This window comes from Cottoperca gobio, chromosome 1 (assembly GCF_900634415.1).
Source record: "Cottoperca gobio chromosome 1, fCotGob3.1, whole genome shotgun sequence".
Classification (NCBI taxonomy): Eukaryota; Metazoa; Chordata; class Actinopteri; order Perciformes; family Bovichtidae; genus Cottoperca; species Cottoperca gobio.
In genome coordinates this window covers 19,040,385-19,054,373 of record NC_041355.1, presented here as the reverse complement: position 1 = coordinate 19,054,373, position 13,989 = coordinate 19,040,385, and the positions used below count along the sequence as shown (strand labels likewise).

Sequence of the window (13,989 nt, the reverse complement as noted above, 5' to 3'; positions counted from 1 at the left end):
TCAGTGCTTTTTTCTGCAGCCTGCGTTTTATCTCTTCCTGCTTGTAAGACTTAAATAATGAAGCTTTAGGCACCTATTAATAAAGTAGTTTCTAAATGTGTAACAGACAGCTCATGCAGACTCCATCTCTCGAATCTTGACAACCGGATCCCTTTATGTGGAAACATCTGCCAATTATCCAATGGCAGTTATTTCAGCCTGCCACAAACAAGCAGAAGTACACTTCAGAGGCAAAAAGCTTAAAGAGCCATTACCCCCTGCTAGCTTTTTATTTTTGATTAATACATATATCAGAGCTTTGGCATACTATAAAACAAATTCTTGAACAGGCTGCTAATAAAAACTCCAGTGCAACTGCGTGCCTATTGTTTTATTTTAACGTCATCTCGGTATCAGTGGGTGTCTCCCAAGTCTTCACCTCCCTGCCCGCACTGCGCATGCTCCCTGCATCCTCTTCTCCATCCACACGTCAAAGGGACTTGAAAGCCTGAATAAAGATGCTCAACGTCTCGGGTCGCTGGAGCCTTGGGTGAAACTGAGTTATCTGAAGGGACGTGCGCACACAGAGAAGCCGTGTAGATTTAGAGCTGAAACACTCGTATCCTGGTTTCGGCGCGCGGGCATTTCACCGACATGGAACTGAAGAAATCTATTTCGGACACCGAGCGCGCGCTCAGGAGCTACGGCGCTGTGTCAGAAACTGCATGGACAACGGACAAGGGTGAGCGTTGTGTGTTAATAATATAATGTTGTTTTACCGCCTTGTGGTGAGAAATAGCAGGCTAACGTCTCCGTTTGTTCAGCATTATGTTCCTCTCTGTGAAACCCCAGTGAGCTGTTAGCGTTGAAATGGTTAATACGTGACTCACAAAGGTTTGGGATGTATCAATAGCGCAGACTCGATGCTAAAGGGCCTATTAATTCGCCTTCATGCATGGGTATTGTGCGGTTTGTGAATGAATTTGGGCCAAGGAGTACACCTACAAATACAGCAAGCCCAGCACATTTAGAAACTTGTGTTCTTTTGTTTCAGTCTGAGATGACAGAAGCAGATATGAGTCAATACCCTGCTCCTCGGCTCTGATCAATAGAACATACTCTGGATTTCACATTTAGAAGATTTTTGAGGTTATGACAAAATGTGTGGAAGTTGACAGTTTGAAGGACAGATAAAATCCATCAAATATATTCCTCTCCATTAGTTATTACATAGGGTGAGGGTGAGCACAAAGATGACTTTATCTGCACGATGATACCAGTTTTTATTGGCACAATACAACAGCACCACAGTCTACACCCTGAATAATGACTACAGAGCTAAACAAACTCCTCTCTCTTTTTTTGTTTGTATCTTCTTATACACAACATTACATTAGGTAGTGATATACGATACAAAGATTGAAGTAGCTCAAAAAACACATTATGACGGTATATGCATATGCAAGTCATAGCAGAGTCATAAAGCACAAGGAGAATTAATAAATAAATAACAATTAAACTACTTGCAAAAACCTAATCAAAATTTAAGAGGAAAAGACAAAAAGGGTTTTTTTTCTAACATTTTAAGCTGCAGTGCTACTAAATAACATGTTTCTATTGTGTTGTTCTGCATCTATTTTACTTGCCCTATTTCGGGCTGCAACTGACAATTATTCTCAAACATTGTCTGTAAAACGTGACAATGTAAAACAAATAATTGAAATAAAAATGTCTGTTACAATATTCATGAGCCCAATGTGACGTCTTTTAAACCCCCAGTCCAAAACCCAAAGATATTCAAACGTAAACTGAGGAAAGCAGCAAATTCTCACTTCGGAGAAGCAGGAATCAGACAATATTTTTCAAAAGTGACCATAAAGTCAAACAAACACAGCTTTGACAAAAACAAACATCATTAGCTGCGGAGCTGTGGTATCATATGTTTCTATTATTTTGTCCCGTTATCAAATCCCACAGAGATGACGGGGCCATGAGTGACGCATGTGTTGACAGAAGCAACACGGTCATAACAAGATGTGTCCTGGTTGGTTCCACTGACAAAGTGACGATAACTCATTGCAGTAGAGCAGGGTGTGAAAAATGTACAGATTAACTCAGAGCAGAAGGAAACAAATGCAGTAGATATTTTTAGACACAGATCCAGCCATTGCTTCCTCTCTCTGTGTGTCTACCACACACACACACACACACACACACACACACACACACACACACACACACACACACACACACACACACACACACACACACACACACACAGCCTGGGGGTGGGGGGGGGTCCAGAGGCAGCAGCAGCAGTGTATATATACTGCAGGATGTGTCAGGGGCATTTGCATTGGATGTCATACAGATGCTGACATTCCCATGTGGCCGCTGCACCGCGTACAATCCGCGTTCTCCAGGCTGTTTATTCCTCATTAAATCATAATGCTGATGTACACTGATGATCCAGAAACAGGGCTAATTCAAGCTGATTAATTACCAGAGCGAGTGAGGAGTCTGGTTCACATCTGCAGCCGATGTGAGGATCAGGGTTGCTTGTTTTGAGATAACCTCACATGTCCCTGGGAAGAAGCTGCTTTTAATTAGGAAGTATGGAAGCTGTCCGATCCTTGTAATGTCTTTAATGTTGAGTATGTGTGAGCAGCCTGCCCAGATGAGAGGGAGCTGTTAAGACATTATTAAGCTGGCACTTTTTCAGGACTTATTGCAGCTTGGTCTCATTGATGGCGAGCATGTGGCTGGAGTGCTCAAAGAAAAACAAGACACCGAGGACAGCAGTGAGATAAACAAAACATTTCTCAAAGTTTTTCTCCTGCTGTGCTTTGGATCATGCTGCAGTTCCATGAGATAAAGTTTGATTGTGGCATCAGTGATGATTCAACATCAGCGAGGCACAAACAAACCCGAGCCCTCCTGTGCAGACTTCTGTCTGCTGTGGTGAGTCAGCTCTGTCTTCAGCAAGCATCCATGAAAAGTAGCACAAACGCAGACTGCAGCTTATGTCGCTGCAGGAGGACGAGGAGCCGATCCAGTCCTCTAATGTTACAAGACAAAATGCGTCACATTTGACAGCTTCGTCTCTTGGAAAGTGTAATGGTCATTTTTCACTCAATTTTGACAGATTGTAGGCTGGACATTCATTCGATTCAACAAGAACAGAATCAGCATATCAATCTGATGGAAGTCATTGCAATTTGCAGCCCTCATGTTTTTGCAGGACTCTGACAGCAGGTATCATTGTCAACTGCATGTTTGGTTTATATTCTCACTGTAGTGCATTTGCTGAATATTCATGTTCTGCACAAAAGTGGAAGATAACTGCTAACTATTCATGCCTACAGAGATGCAGTGTGAAGTTTGACACGTGAGAGGTGGTATCTCATTATATTGTAGTATTGAGTGTTACATCTCCATAATGGGGGGCTTGTGAGAGATGGAAAAACTGTTTTAAATAATATATAAGCATCAAAGACTGAGATATCCTGACTAAGCCTCTAGTATGGGTCACAACCCAATAACCCAGCATCCTACACTTCCCATAATGCAACTTGCCTTTAATTATACCCTCACTGCCTGTTTAATGCCAACATTTTTGCAAACTCCACGCCTCCAGTTTGTAACACAAACTGTTAAAAGTTTGAAGTGTGAAAACTGAGATAACCCTGACGTTGTCACTATGACATCATCAGGGTTATCTCAGTTTCTTCTTCACAAAAAACCTTACGAAGCTCCTTCAAGAGCCACGGAAGACATTATACAACTGTTTTCATAGGCTGAGTAAACTGGTCTTCATGTGTAACACTGACGGAGTGCTCCTTTAATGATTTGCAATGGACAGATGGGAATATTGGGAGGAGGAAAGTTTGGTGACTTGCAACCAATATATTTGTGTCTTCAAACCAAGATCCAAGATACTGTTGTTTGCATGTTGTAATGTGCTGGTAAGGTCGGTCTGTTGCAAGAGCAGCAGCGTGTGCAGTGGTCAGTACAGTACGTGTTTGGTCAGTACCGTTATGGGCAGATATGGAGAGTGTGAGGTCAGGGAGGACTTTGTTTTCTTCCTTGACAACCTTCTGCTTTGGAAAAGGATCTCAAAGTGTTTATTATGTACATGCTTAAAGGGATAGTTTGGATAGTTTGAAGCTGGGTTGTATGGGATACTTATCCATAGTCAGTGTATTACCTACAGTCGATGACCGTCAGCAGTTTGGAGAAACAGACACGGAAGCTAAGCAATGTACTGCTGTGGACGGGGGCAATATCAGTTTAAGTGTACGCTATATTTAGAATACTTTTACCGCTTTACCTTGCTGACACAAAGGGAAACTGAAGCCGTTATATCCATCTTTGCTCTCTTCAAAGCCACCAGACAAAACAGTAACTTTGCCTCACAGAACGTTGCTGGTCTACCTCTGCCTTGATCGGTTAGTTAGTTTGTGTTATTGTGTGATTTTGGTGAATCCAAACTAACCCTTTGAAATACCAAAGTGTGCTGGGGAAAACTTGAAGAGTCTTTGAAGAGAGCATATCAGTTCCCCGTCCGTCTTATAAATACCTCATACAACCCATCTTCAACAAATCTAAACTCTTCCTTTAAACACTTTTCTTTTTACACACACATTTTTTACATCATCAATGATTGAAGCTTTTTAATGGAAATCAGTCTTTTGTGCTTGAGGCACTGCTGTGACTAGAAAACACAAATCACCTCTCTGAATTACACACGCTGCTTTCTCTCTGAATATCGTGTTCTTGGCTGACGTGAGATGACACTTCATGGGGGGACGAGGTGACAAATGTGTCTGCCAAGACGCTGACACTGAGAGAAAGTTTTCAACAGTTAAACAAGACAATTAGGAACTTGGAGATACATTTACAACACAAATTCAAAGGATATGAAATGTACGATGTTATGGGTTTCTTTCTCCTGCTCTCCCTGCCTATAAAGTCTCCTATCATATTCCTCCTTATTCATTTGTACTCATCCGTGCCTTCTCTCCCTCTGCCTCCCAGGTCATTCAGATGTGTCCATGGCGGAGAGCACCATGGATCCAGAGAAGATCGAGGTGGAGATGGCTCGTATCCAGCGCCTGCGAGAGGTCCTAGTACGTCGGGAGTCAGAGCTGCGCTTCATGTGAGTTGCTGAACTGACAATTTCTACAGTTTTTGTCCCACCAAACGTAATAGAGTGTGACAAAGATTGAATCGATACAATGTCATAACAACTCCTTGTGCTGTCCTCGAGTGGATAATAAGGTTCTCTGTGTTGACACTCTCATGACGGACTGCACAAGACGCTCAAGTGTTTTCTCCTTGTGATATAAGTGTGCTGTTTTAAAGACGATACAGAGACAGGGCCGCACGTTTGTCCATTGATCATGCAGAGGGCTGGACATGCCAATAGCAGCTGAATGAGTCACCGTGATGAACTCAATGGCTCCTCGTCAGCCCCGAGGATTATGGATCAGTGTTTGGGATGACACACCTTATTTCTTCCCTCGTTGTATTTATCGTGGGAATGTTGTGTCTAAGCTTTTTGTGGAGCACGACACCATGGATGTTGATACATTGATCAGACAAATACGCAGTTTAATACTGAACATTTTCTAAAGTAACAAACTAATGATTGTTTTCACCAGGGCAAAATAGATTAAAAACACAGTCTCTCCATGTATTACAATGTTCATTTATGCCATCTGCGCAAATGAATATAAAGAATATCCAGCAACATGCTTTACATACAGAGAGTGAGCAGGAATTAAAGGAGAATCTCAAAGTCATTCAGTGCTTGTGTCGGCTGTTGTAACAGGCAGCAGACTTTACTATCAAATATGGTCCAATATCCTAAAATATTTAGTTTACTTTAGCGTAAGACAAGTAATCGCAGCAAATCCTGACATTTAAGCAGCTGAAGCCTTAAATATTTGGCATTTCTGCTCGATGAATGAATCGCTAAATGACATTGATTAAATAATTAATCGATTCTAACTTTTATGTCGATCAACTAATTTAACTAACTCACAGTACTTGTATGGTTCAAATATATACATTTATCAGCCACAAGAGATTTTTGCCACATTATTTATATTTAATATCCCTTAAATATCTTTGTTTGTATCTGAACATTGTTGCAAATCCATAAACAGGAGGATTTTTGCATTAAAAAAAAATACGTTTTTTTCAGCTAATAAGCAGGATACCCATCACACACACGCACAGTTTCTCATGCATTGATATTGTGATATAAAATGACATATTTCAAACTCCTACTGTATGTGATTAAGTAAAGCATTCCAGTGTAGCTGAAAAGCTGTTCAACAATGCAGTTTGTTGTTGAGCTGAAAAGATTTCTTGTTTTGTCCCCATATCTTGTTGTTTTTGATATAATGTGAAGCAGAGAACTTGTTTTCTTTCGCTTTTCCAAACCCACTTCAAATGAACAAGGAACATAAACTCTGCATCGCAACATTATGAAGTGTCTAATATTGGCCCTTTATCAAACTGAATAGACAAGAATACGAGCCACTGTCTTGGATACTGTTTATTTGTATATGTTGGAACTGTATCACATTATCTCCGCAGCACTGGAACATATCCGACAGAACAGTTATTTTGTGGGTCATTACACGACTAACATCTGCAGCGTGACGGTGGAGGTGTTTGATGAAGCTGATAAACATCTCAGAGAGCTCACTCAGTTGACAAAGTTAATTCAGACGCCCACTTCAAAGGCTTCATTTGGCCGCCACGCTGCTTACGTGCGTACGTCTCTGGGTACACGCGCACGCGCACACACACACACACACACACAGAGTAGCAGATGGAGTGTCAGAGTACGGAAGCTGTTGGAATCGACAGATAGCACTGAGAGGGTGAAACACAAGGCAGAAAACAGAGGAGAGGAGGAGCAGGAAGGGGTCAAGGGGGAGAGAGAAAGAGGAGGGAGGTGTAAAACAGAGCAACAGGGATAAATGCAGAGGGAGGAGGAGGAGGTGGAGGAGGAGGCTGTGGATGAGTCATCGGCCTGATCTATCACAAGCAGAATTAAATCTGTGGTAGCTGTCACTGCTCCGCAGAGAGAGAGCCGGAGCTTTAGGCGAGGAAGAGGGGGAAACATCGAGCCCTCCGAGGTTGAGATGTCAGGGCTGCATGGGACTCTGATTTATGTTGCATGTTTTTCATCTGCACACACTCTGCTGATGTGCGGCACCTCAGGCCCGATGCTGTGATGTCTTAGTGAGAGTGGGTCTTACAGTACAGCAGCAGGGATTAGTGCTGAAGTGATTTGTCGACTAATCAAATATTTAATCGACAGAATAGTTGATTAACTCAAACTTCACTCACTCAGCAAACATTCCCTTTCAGGTTTGCAAATGGGAGGATTTAATGTTTGTTTCTGATTTATATTAATTGTTAGTCCAAAGAATCCAAAGAAAATGTGTTTTTTTGTTTTGTCCATCTCTAATTATCTGCATATCAAAGTCATGTAGCTAATAGTTTTATTAGTTTCAAATTAGGATGTTTTGCACATTTTCTTTTTAAAAAAAGCAGAATCCTTTGAAAAAAGTCATATTTAATGAGAATTAATTGCATTAAAAAGTTTCTGATGAATTACACACATACAATTCTGAAAGCACAAAGGCTGAGTCCTTTCTGCAGCGCAAAAATAATAATACAAAAACAATTCGGAAGGTATCAAACATGTTAGCTCGTACTGAATCCAAGTACTTAGTGAGACCATCTTACATCGTATGACATCCTCAAATCAATAAAACAGGTGAAAACTAAAAGGCTACTTTCCCATCAAGTAGAACGCCATACAAACAAACTCGCTTGTTTCTTGGATCGCCATAACATTGCGCAAAGAGTGGTTACAACCAACGTGTGATAGTTTGTTGTGTTTGTAAGAACCAGAGCTATTTATATGTTGATAGACCAATCGGTTCATGGGAAAACCTGGGAATTATAGGGTTAATAGACAACAAATAAAATCTACTTTTTTCCTAGTCTTAGTTGGGATGTTTTTCAAATAATGCAAGTTCTGTATAATGTATGTTTCGGGTCATATTCAAGTCTTAAAAAAGAATTTCTGTGCTTTCAGGAATTTTTCACTTGCTCAAAAATACATAAAGCTGCTCCTTAGATCCTTCCCGCAGATTTTTCAGCTACGCCTGCTTTTCTTCCAGGGCTCAGGAAGCTGCTAATAATATCTGTTGTTCTTTAATCTGATGGAAGCCAGGGATTCACTGTTTTCTTTCTGGTTTTGTTGTTCCCAGGATGGATGACATTCAGCTCTGCAAAGACATCATGAGTTTAAAGCAGGAGCTGAGACAGATTGTCACAGCACCAGGTACAGTTCAAACTCACATATACCTTCTGAAGAAAACCAGCTGTAAGCATATCAGGAAATAAACCTCTCAGAATTGATCCTCTGTGTGCAAAACTGTCCACGGCCGAAAATAGAGTTTTTGGCAGAAAGTGCTTCTGCAGGCGTCATGGTGATTTATAGGAAGAGTCGAGGCGCTAAACTGCTCAGGATTGATGGTGAGTCTCAGGGACGTGGTGGAGTTATGAGTGAGAGATAATCATACAAACACACATTGATCCTCACTGTGAAGGCAGAGCTGAGGGAAGCTCTCCAGGCAAGGCAACCAAAATGAATCTCAATAAACATTGGTACCCCCTGGATGTTTTTGTGCTGTGTTTTTGTGGCGCAGAGTACAAAATCAAATATTGGTTTATCTCCAGTCAGTTCCAGTGATGTCTGTATCACACATAGTAACGCATACATGAAGCTCTGCACCACCGTGATCTCTGCATCAGAAACACCTGATCATGTGACAAACTCCTCTGAAGCTTACGTTTTAATGAATGTTGTCTGAAAGGCCTTGACTTGCCTCTGTGGCCATTTCTGATGTCCTGATTTGTGTTGATTTGATTCAGGGCTACAGTCAGGATTTAAAAAATATTGAGGTCATGAATCCTCCCAGTGCAACCCCCTCAACCTAACTTTAGCAAGGGTGCAAATTATACATTTGACTTTTAATTTGTAAGGTGTAACGTTATTTTTTTAATTTCAAAATATACATACTATAGCTTTAAGTTCAGGAACTTTCGACCATATCACACATGCGCATCGGCAGAAAAAATCATTTTCATTAAATAGAGAAATATGAATCTTTTATTTATTTAATTTTGCCAGTTGACAAGTTGTCAAATTTAAATATAAATTCTAATGAATGACTGGCATATGCCCATAAGATATCCACCATTTGTTTGTTTGTGATTGTGGGATGAAAACTTCCCCAAAACCTTCAAATTCCCAGAAAGCAAGAGGACGTGACCTCTCTGTCCTCAATGATGGCTGCAGCTTTGATTAGATTGCGTTACATTATAGTAGTTCCTAGTGTTCCTATTATTGTGTCCGCCCACTATGCATGTGGGATTAGCGGTCACACAAACTGCACACTGTCAAACAAAAACTGCCCCTCGTTGACATTCCCATGAGCTACTGGGGCCTCATGTTTGCAGTTGCTGAGGGGATTGGCAGCCCATTACTTCACTCCAGCACAATGAGTCACGTGAGCCTCTCTGGCTGCTCTGACATTGGGATTTATAAATTGTAGCCATGCGCCCCTCAGATAGTTCTGCCCCCGGGGGAAACACACTGTAGCCGCACTGCTCCACTTTGTTTCCGGATGAGAGAAAGAGCTGATGTTTGCAGACGTTTTCAAACCCTTTTTCCACACCTAGCCTATAGATGCCAGCAGCAGTGTCAGACAGCCTACCTCTGCAACTGTCTGCACGTCTGTGTGTGTGTGTGTGTGTGTGTGTGCGTGTGCGTGTGTGTGTGTTTGTGTGTGTGTACTTTGTTTATGTATTTTCCTGTGCTTTGGAGAGTGAAGGTTAGGAAAGAGTCAAAGCAAAGAGGATGATACGTCAGTAGATCTCTGACTGTGCATGCAAACTCCTTTGCAAAAGGAAACCAAAACCGTCTCTCTAGCATTTCCATATTTAAGTCAGTGCCTTATTTGTTATAAATGATACATGAGGGGAGAATTAAGGGTCTGTTTGTGACTCAGTGTTTAAGAGCCAGCTGACTTTGCTGTAAGGTCAGTTGCAAGCAACAAAATGTACAAAGCCTTCATTTATGTTTTATGTGATGTTGTAGTAAAATACTACGTTTTCAGTTCCGTCTTCTTGTCCCTCCAGTCATCCATTTATTAATTTGTTTATGACTTTCATTTTCCTTCCCCCACAGAGAAAGAAAAAAACAAGAAGCACAGGCAGCGGGAAGAAGAGCTGATCCTGAAGATTCATAAACTGGTGCAGAAGAGGGATTTCCTGGTCGACGATGCTGAGGTGGAGAGATTAAGGTAGAGCGCTCCCACACAGGCGCCGTTAATATCCGACTGTTTGTTTACTCAAACAGCGTTGGATTGAGCCGCTTGTGTCTTCACTTGATAGACATTGGATGGTTGAGAAACAGCAGGAAGGAGACTCATTAAAGTAAATGTGAGCATGACTAAAGGCGGGGGACGGGGGTCACTTCATCATCACAACACTGCCTGCTGAGTGTGTGTGTGTGTGTGTGTGTGTGTGTGTGTGTGTGTGTGTGTGTGTGTGTGTGTGTGTGTGTGTGTGTGTGGAGGCTGACTGATGACCATGACTCTGCACTGTCATCTCCTCCTCAGCTCCCACAGATAAGCCACAGAGTGAGACACGGAGATAACATTCAGATAGACGTGATATTAAATGATGTAAGATCACAGTCTGGCTCTATAACACTGGATGAGCAAATGGTCTCAGCAACTCCGAAGGCTCATTTGGACTATCAGATATGCTTGTTTTATGGGTTATTTTAATCAGTTTAATCAGTTATTCTTTGTGATGCACTGAGGCGCCGCAGAAAAGAGTGTACAGTTGTGATGTCAAAATCAAAGCCGCGTGTAGCCCTAGCTCGTGCTTCCCGTCTATTGTCATTACACTCACATCGCAGAGCTGAGGGACAGTCTGTGAACAACGTTAAGTTAGCTAGCAGCTCTGTGAGGCTGTACATTGGTGCTTTGAGGTAAATGCTAACGTCAATTTATTGTTTTCCAGTTTTTTTTGTGCTTTTCAAACAAAAGAGCGAAAAAGACAAAAAGATTATTGACAGAGGAATAAAAAACACACACACGCATACATATATATTAAAAAGGGGGGTGGGGGGTTCACGATGCTTAAGAATTCAATATGAAATGATTTATTGATGTGGTGTGTTCACAAACAATGACTGCAGTATAACATTACAGTATAACATATGAGCAGATGGAGTAAACCTGAGCTGAGCTTCTGTCGTGTGAGGAGCTGTATGACATCTCTTAACATGTAACTGAGAGGTTGTGGGTTTTTTCCAGTTTAGCGTGCTAATAAAATTGAATGGTTTGGATCTTGTTATTATGGGAACTAAATTAAAAATTGTATATATTTTTATACAAAATAATACATTTACATCTTTTGCATCTTGTGTTGTAAAAAAATCAAAATCAAGTACTTATCTTACTTCTGGCTACCAAAAGCAGGTGTTACTAATAACATAACGGCTCCCAGTGTCCCAGTAAGTAATGACAGTCAGCCAGCATGCACAATACCAGGACCCTTAAACTTAAACAGCTGAATGTAATTCAGCCGTTATGCATTTTATTATCCAACACATAAAATAAAACATCTACTGTGAAAAAGGCCCATAAGAGGCACAAACTGGTACATAAAGCTCTTCTGTGACTGACAGTAAAACCAGCCTGTACTGATTGCATTGTATTCAAACAGCTAACCTTTTGTCTGTATGTTAAACTCTTACAAGGGAGCAAGAGGAGGACAAGGAGATGGCTGAGTACCTCAGACTGAAGCTGATGCCTCTGGAGAAGAAGCTCAAAGCCACGCAAAGTAAGTGACCAAAACAAAAACACAAACATACAGTCAGAGAGGGGCGGGGGCATTGTTCACTTTCATGGTGTCGTGACTTCTTTTTCCTCTTTCTTTATGGCAAGATCCTCCGAAGCCTAAGAGACAAATCCCAGAGCCGCCTCCCAACAAACCGTCCATCACCAAGTCCGGAGTGGCCGTCATTAAGGATTGCTGTGGAGCCACCCAGTGTGCCGTCATGTAACTGACACGGACCCCTTTATGTCCCCGTGTCAGAAACAACATACTCACATCACATCACACGCCATACATCACTTCCTGTGACTCAGAGAATCTCTGCTAACTGCGTTTCCCCCTCGAAACTGTAAAGGAATCAAGTTTAATTTGATCAGTGCTCGAGTGAAACCTCCTGTAAGTGAAGACACTTGTCCACAGTGTACATGAAGTACAGGGAGAGGGAATTGTAAATAAAAATCTGATAAATGTATGTCTTAAATTACATTCAGATTGCGTCATGTTACATTCCTTAACGATGACAATATGGTCTGTGACCATGTGGTCGATAAACAGTGGAGGCATTTACAGAACTACAAGCACAATGTCCACAAAATGAAATATAAATGCTGAGGTTCTCTGTTCTCTGACAAGAAAAACAAACATATGTCATCGTCCCGTCATGTTTGACAACGGGTATTTAATATTCCATTGCATCCCTTTAACATCAACCAGTGAACCTCTTTCACTTTCAGGAGACACACAACTCTGCGTTTTTATCATTGTTCCTAGGTGGGACGATGAACACGTGGCTCAGACTAACAATATGGCCGCCATTTAAGCGACTGGCATGTAAATGGTGGAGAGGGGTGGCAGCAAGTGAACGCTTTTGTACTGGAGCGGAGCAATATTTTTGACTCCATGCATTGGCTTGAGCATTTTATTTCTCTCTCTCTCTCTGTGATTCTTTAACATCTGCTGTGCCTGATTCAAAGCTTTGGCACAGTCATAAGATCATCGGAGGTCAGTGAAGGTTAAAACACAGAACATACTTGATGAAAATAGTGACTAAAACTCTACTGCAACTTTGCTATAAAACGGGGTAAAAATAGGTGTGTGCCCAAATGTTTGCAGTTCACTCTATAGAGGTGAATGCTTACTGGCATGCAACCTCATATCACCCACTTTTGTAGCAGTGTTTCTACTGGCTCATAACCATTATTATTTTTGGTTAATCCCCAGTTTACAGAAGCCCTGAGAGGCAAGTGAGGAAAAATTAATTCTGGTGATTCTGGTCTAAATTGTTTTCTCTCCTTTGTTCATGGTTTTTGTAGGATAATCTTTAAGTTTTCTATTTTATTTTATTATCCATGAAACAGTTTGAGAAAGTGTTGTAATACTAATTTCATCCACAAGAGGCTGAAGTGCAATGTTTTCTTCCAGGTGGCTTTTTATTTCTCCATGCACTATAAACCCAAGGTGCACATATTGTGTGTTCTAAAGTTACGTAACATTAGCATCAGTACTTTCTTTTGGCTAGTTGTGGCTAATTGGTGCTAATCTGCCAATAGGAAAAACTGATGTTTTTTTTAGTCCCTTTTAGAACACTGGTAGTGGTGCGCTTCAGCCCATTGTGGCCAAAATGAGCATTACAACAACAAACACGCAAATGATCCTGCAAAGCTTTTCCCTCCCACCTTTACTTAAGTCCTAAACACAGGACAGAAAAAAGTGGTCAGCTTTGGAAGATGTATCACCAGAATTATTTTCTCTATTTTCTCTCAGGGGGTTCTGTACCTGTATATGCTGACCAATAAAAATACATTTATTTAACATGGCGGGTGTTTAAAAAAGAAGAAAAAAAGAAAAAAAAGAAAAGAAAAACATCCACTATGCCCACTCAGTCCCGTCACCACATCACTGACCATACCAACGTCATCTCAGACATCAGCTACCAGGAAAGATGGACTGTGGTAGTGACTTCATTCATAGTTATGTATATTTATCATGCATCCTCTGAATTTAGTCTTGCGTTTTTATGATAAAACACCAGGAAACGAATGCAACTCTTGTAAATGCCTACAA

General features: G+C 41.2%; 1 protein-coding gene across 1 annotated transcript; it reads left to right on the top strand.

Annotated features, from left to right (window-relative positions):
* The first annotated feature begins 434 nt into the window (after positions 1 to 434).
* bmerb1 (bMERB domain containing 1) lies at positions 435 to 13,831 on the top strand. Its single transcript, XM_029456030.1, has 6 exons — positions 435 to 721; positions 5,017 to 5,137; positions 8,280 to 8,353; positions 10,265 to 10,379; positions 11,849 to 11,931; positions 12,036 to 13,831. The coding sequence occupies exons 1-6, from the start codon at positions 634 to 636 to the stop codon at positions 12,152 to 12,154; spliced, it is 600 nt and encodes a 199-aa protein (XP_029311890.1). The 5' UTR covers positions 435 to 633; the 3' UTR covers positions 12,155 to 13,831.
* The last annotated feature ends 158 nt before the right edge of the window (positions 13,832 to 13,989 follow it).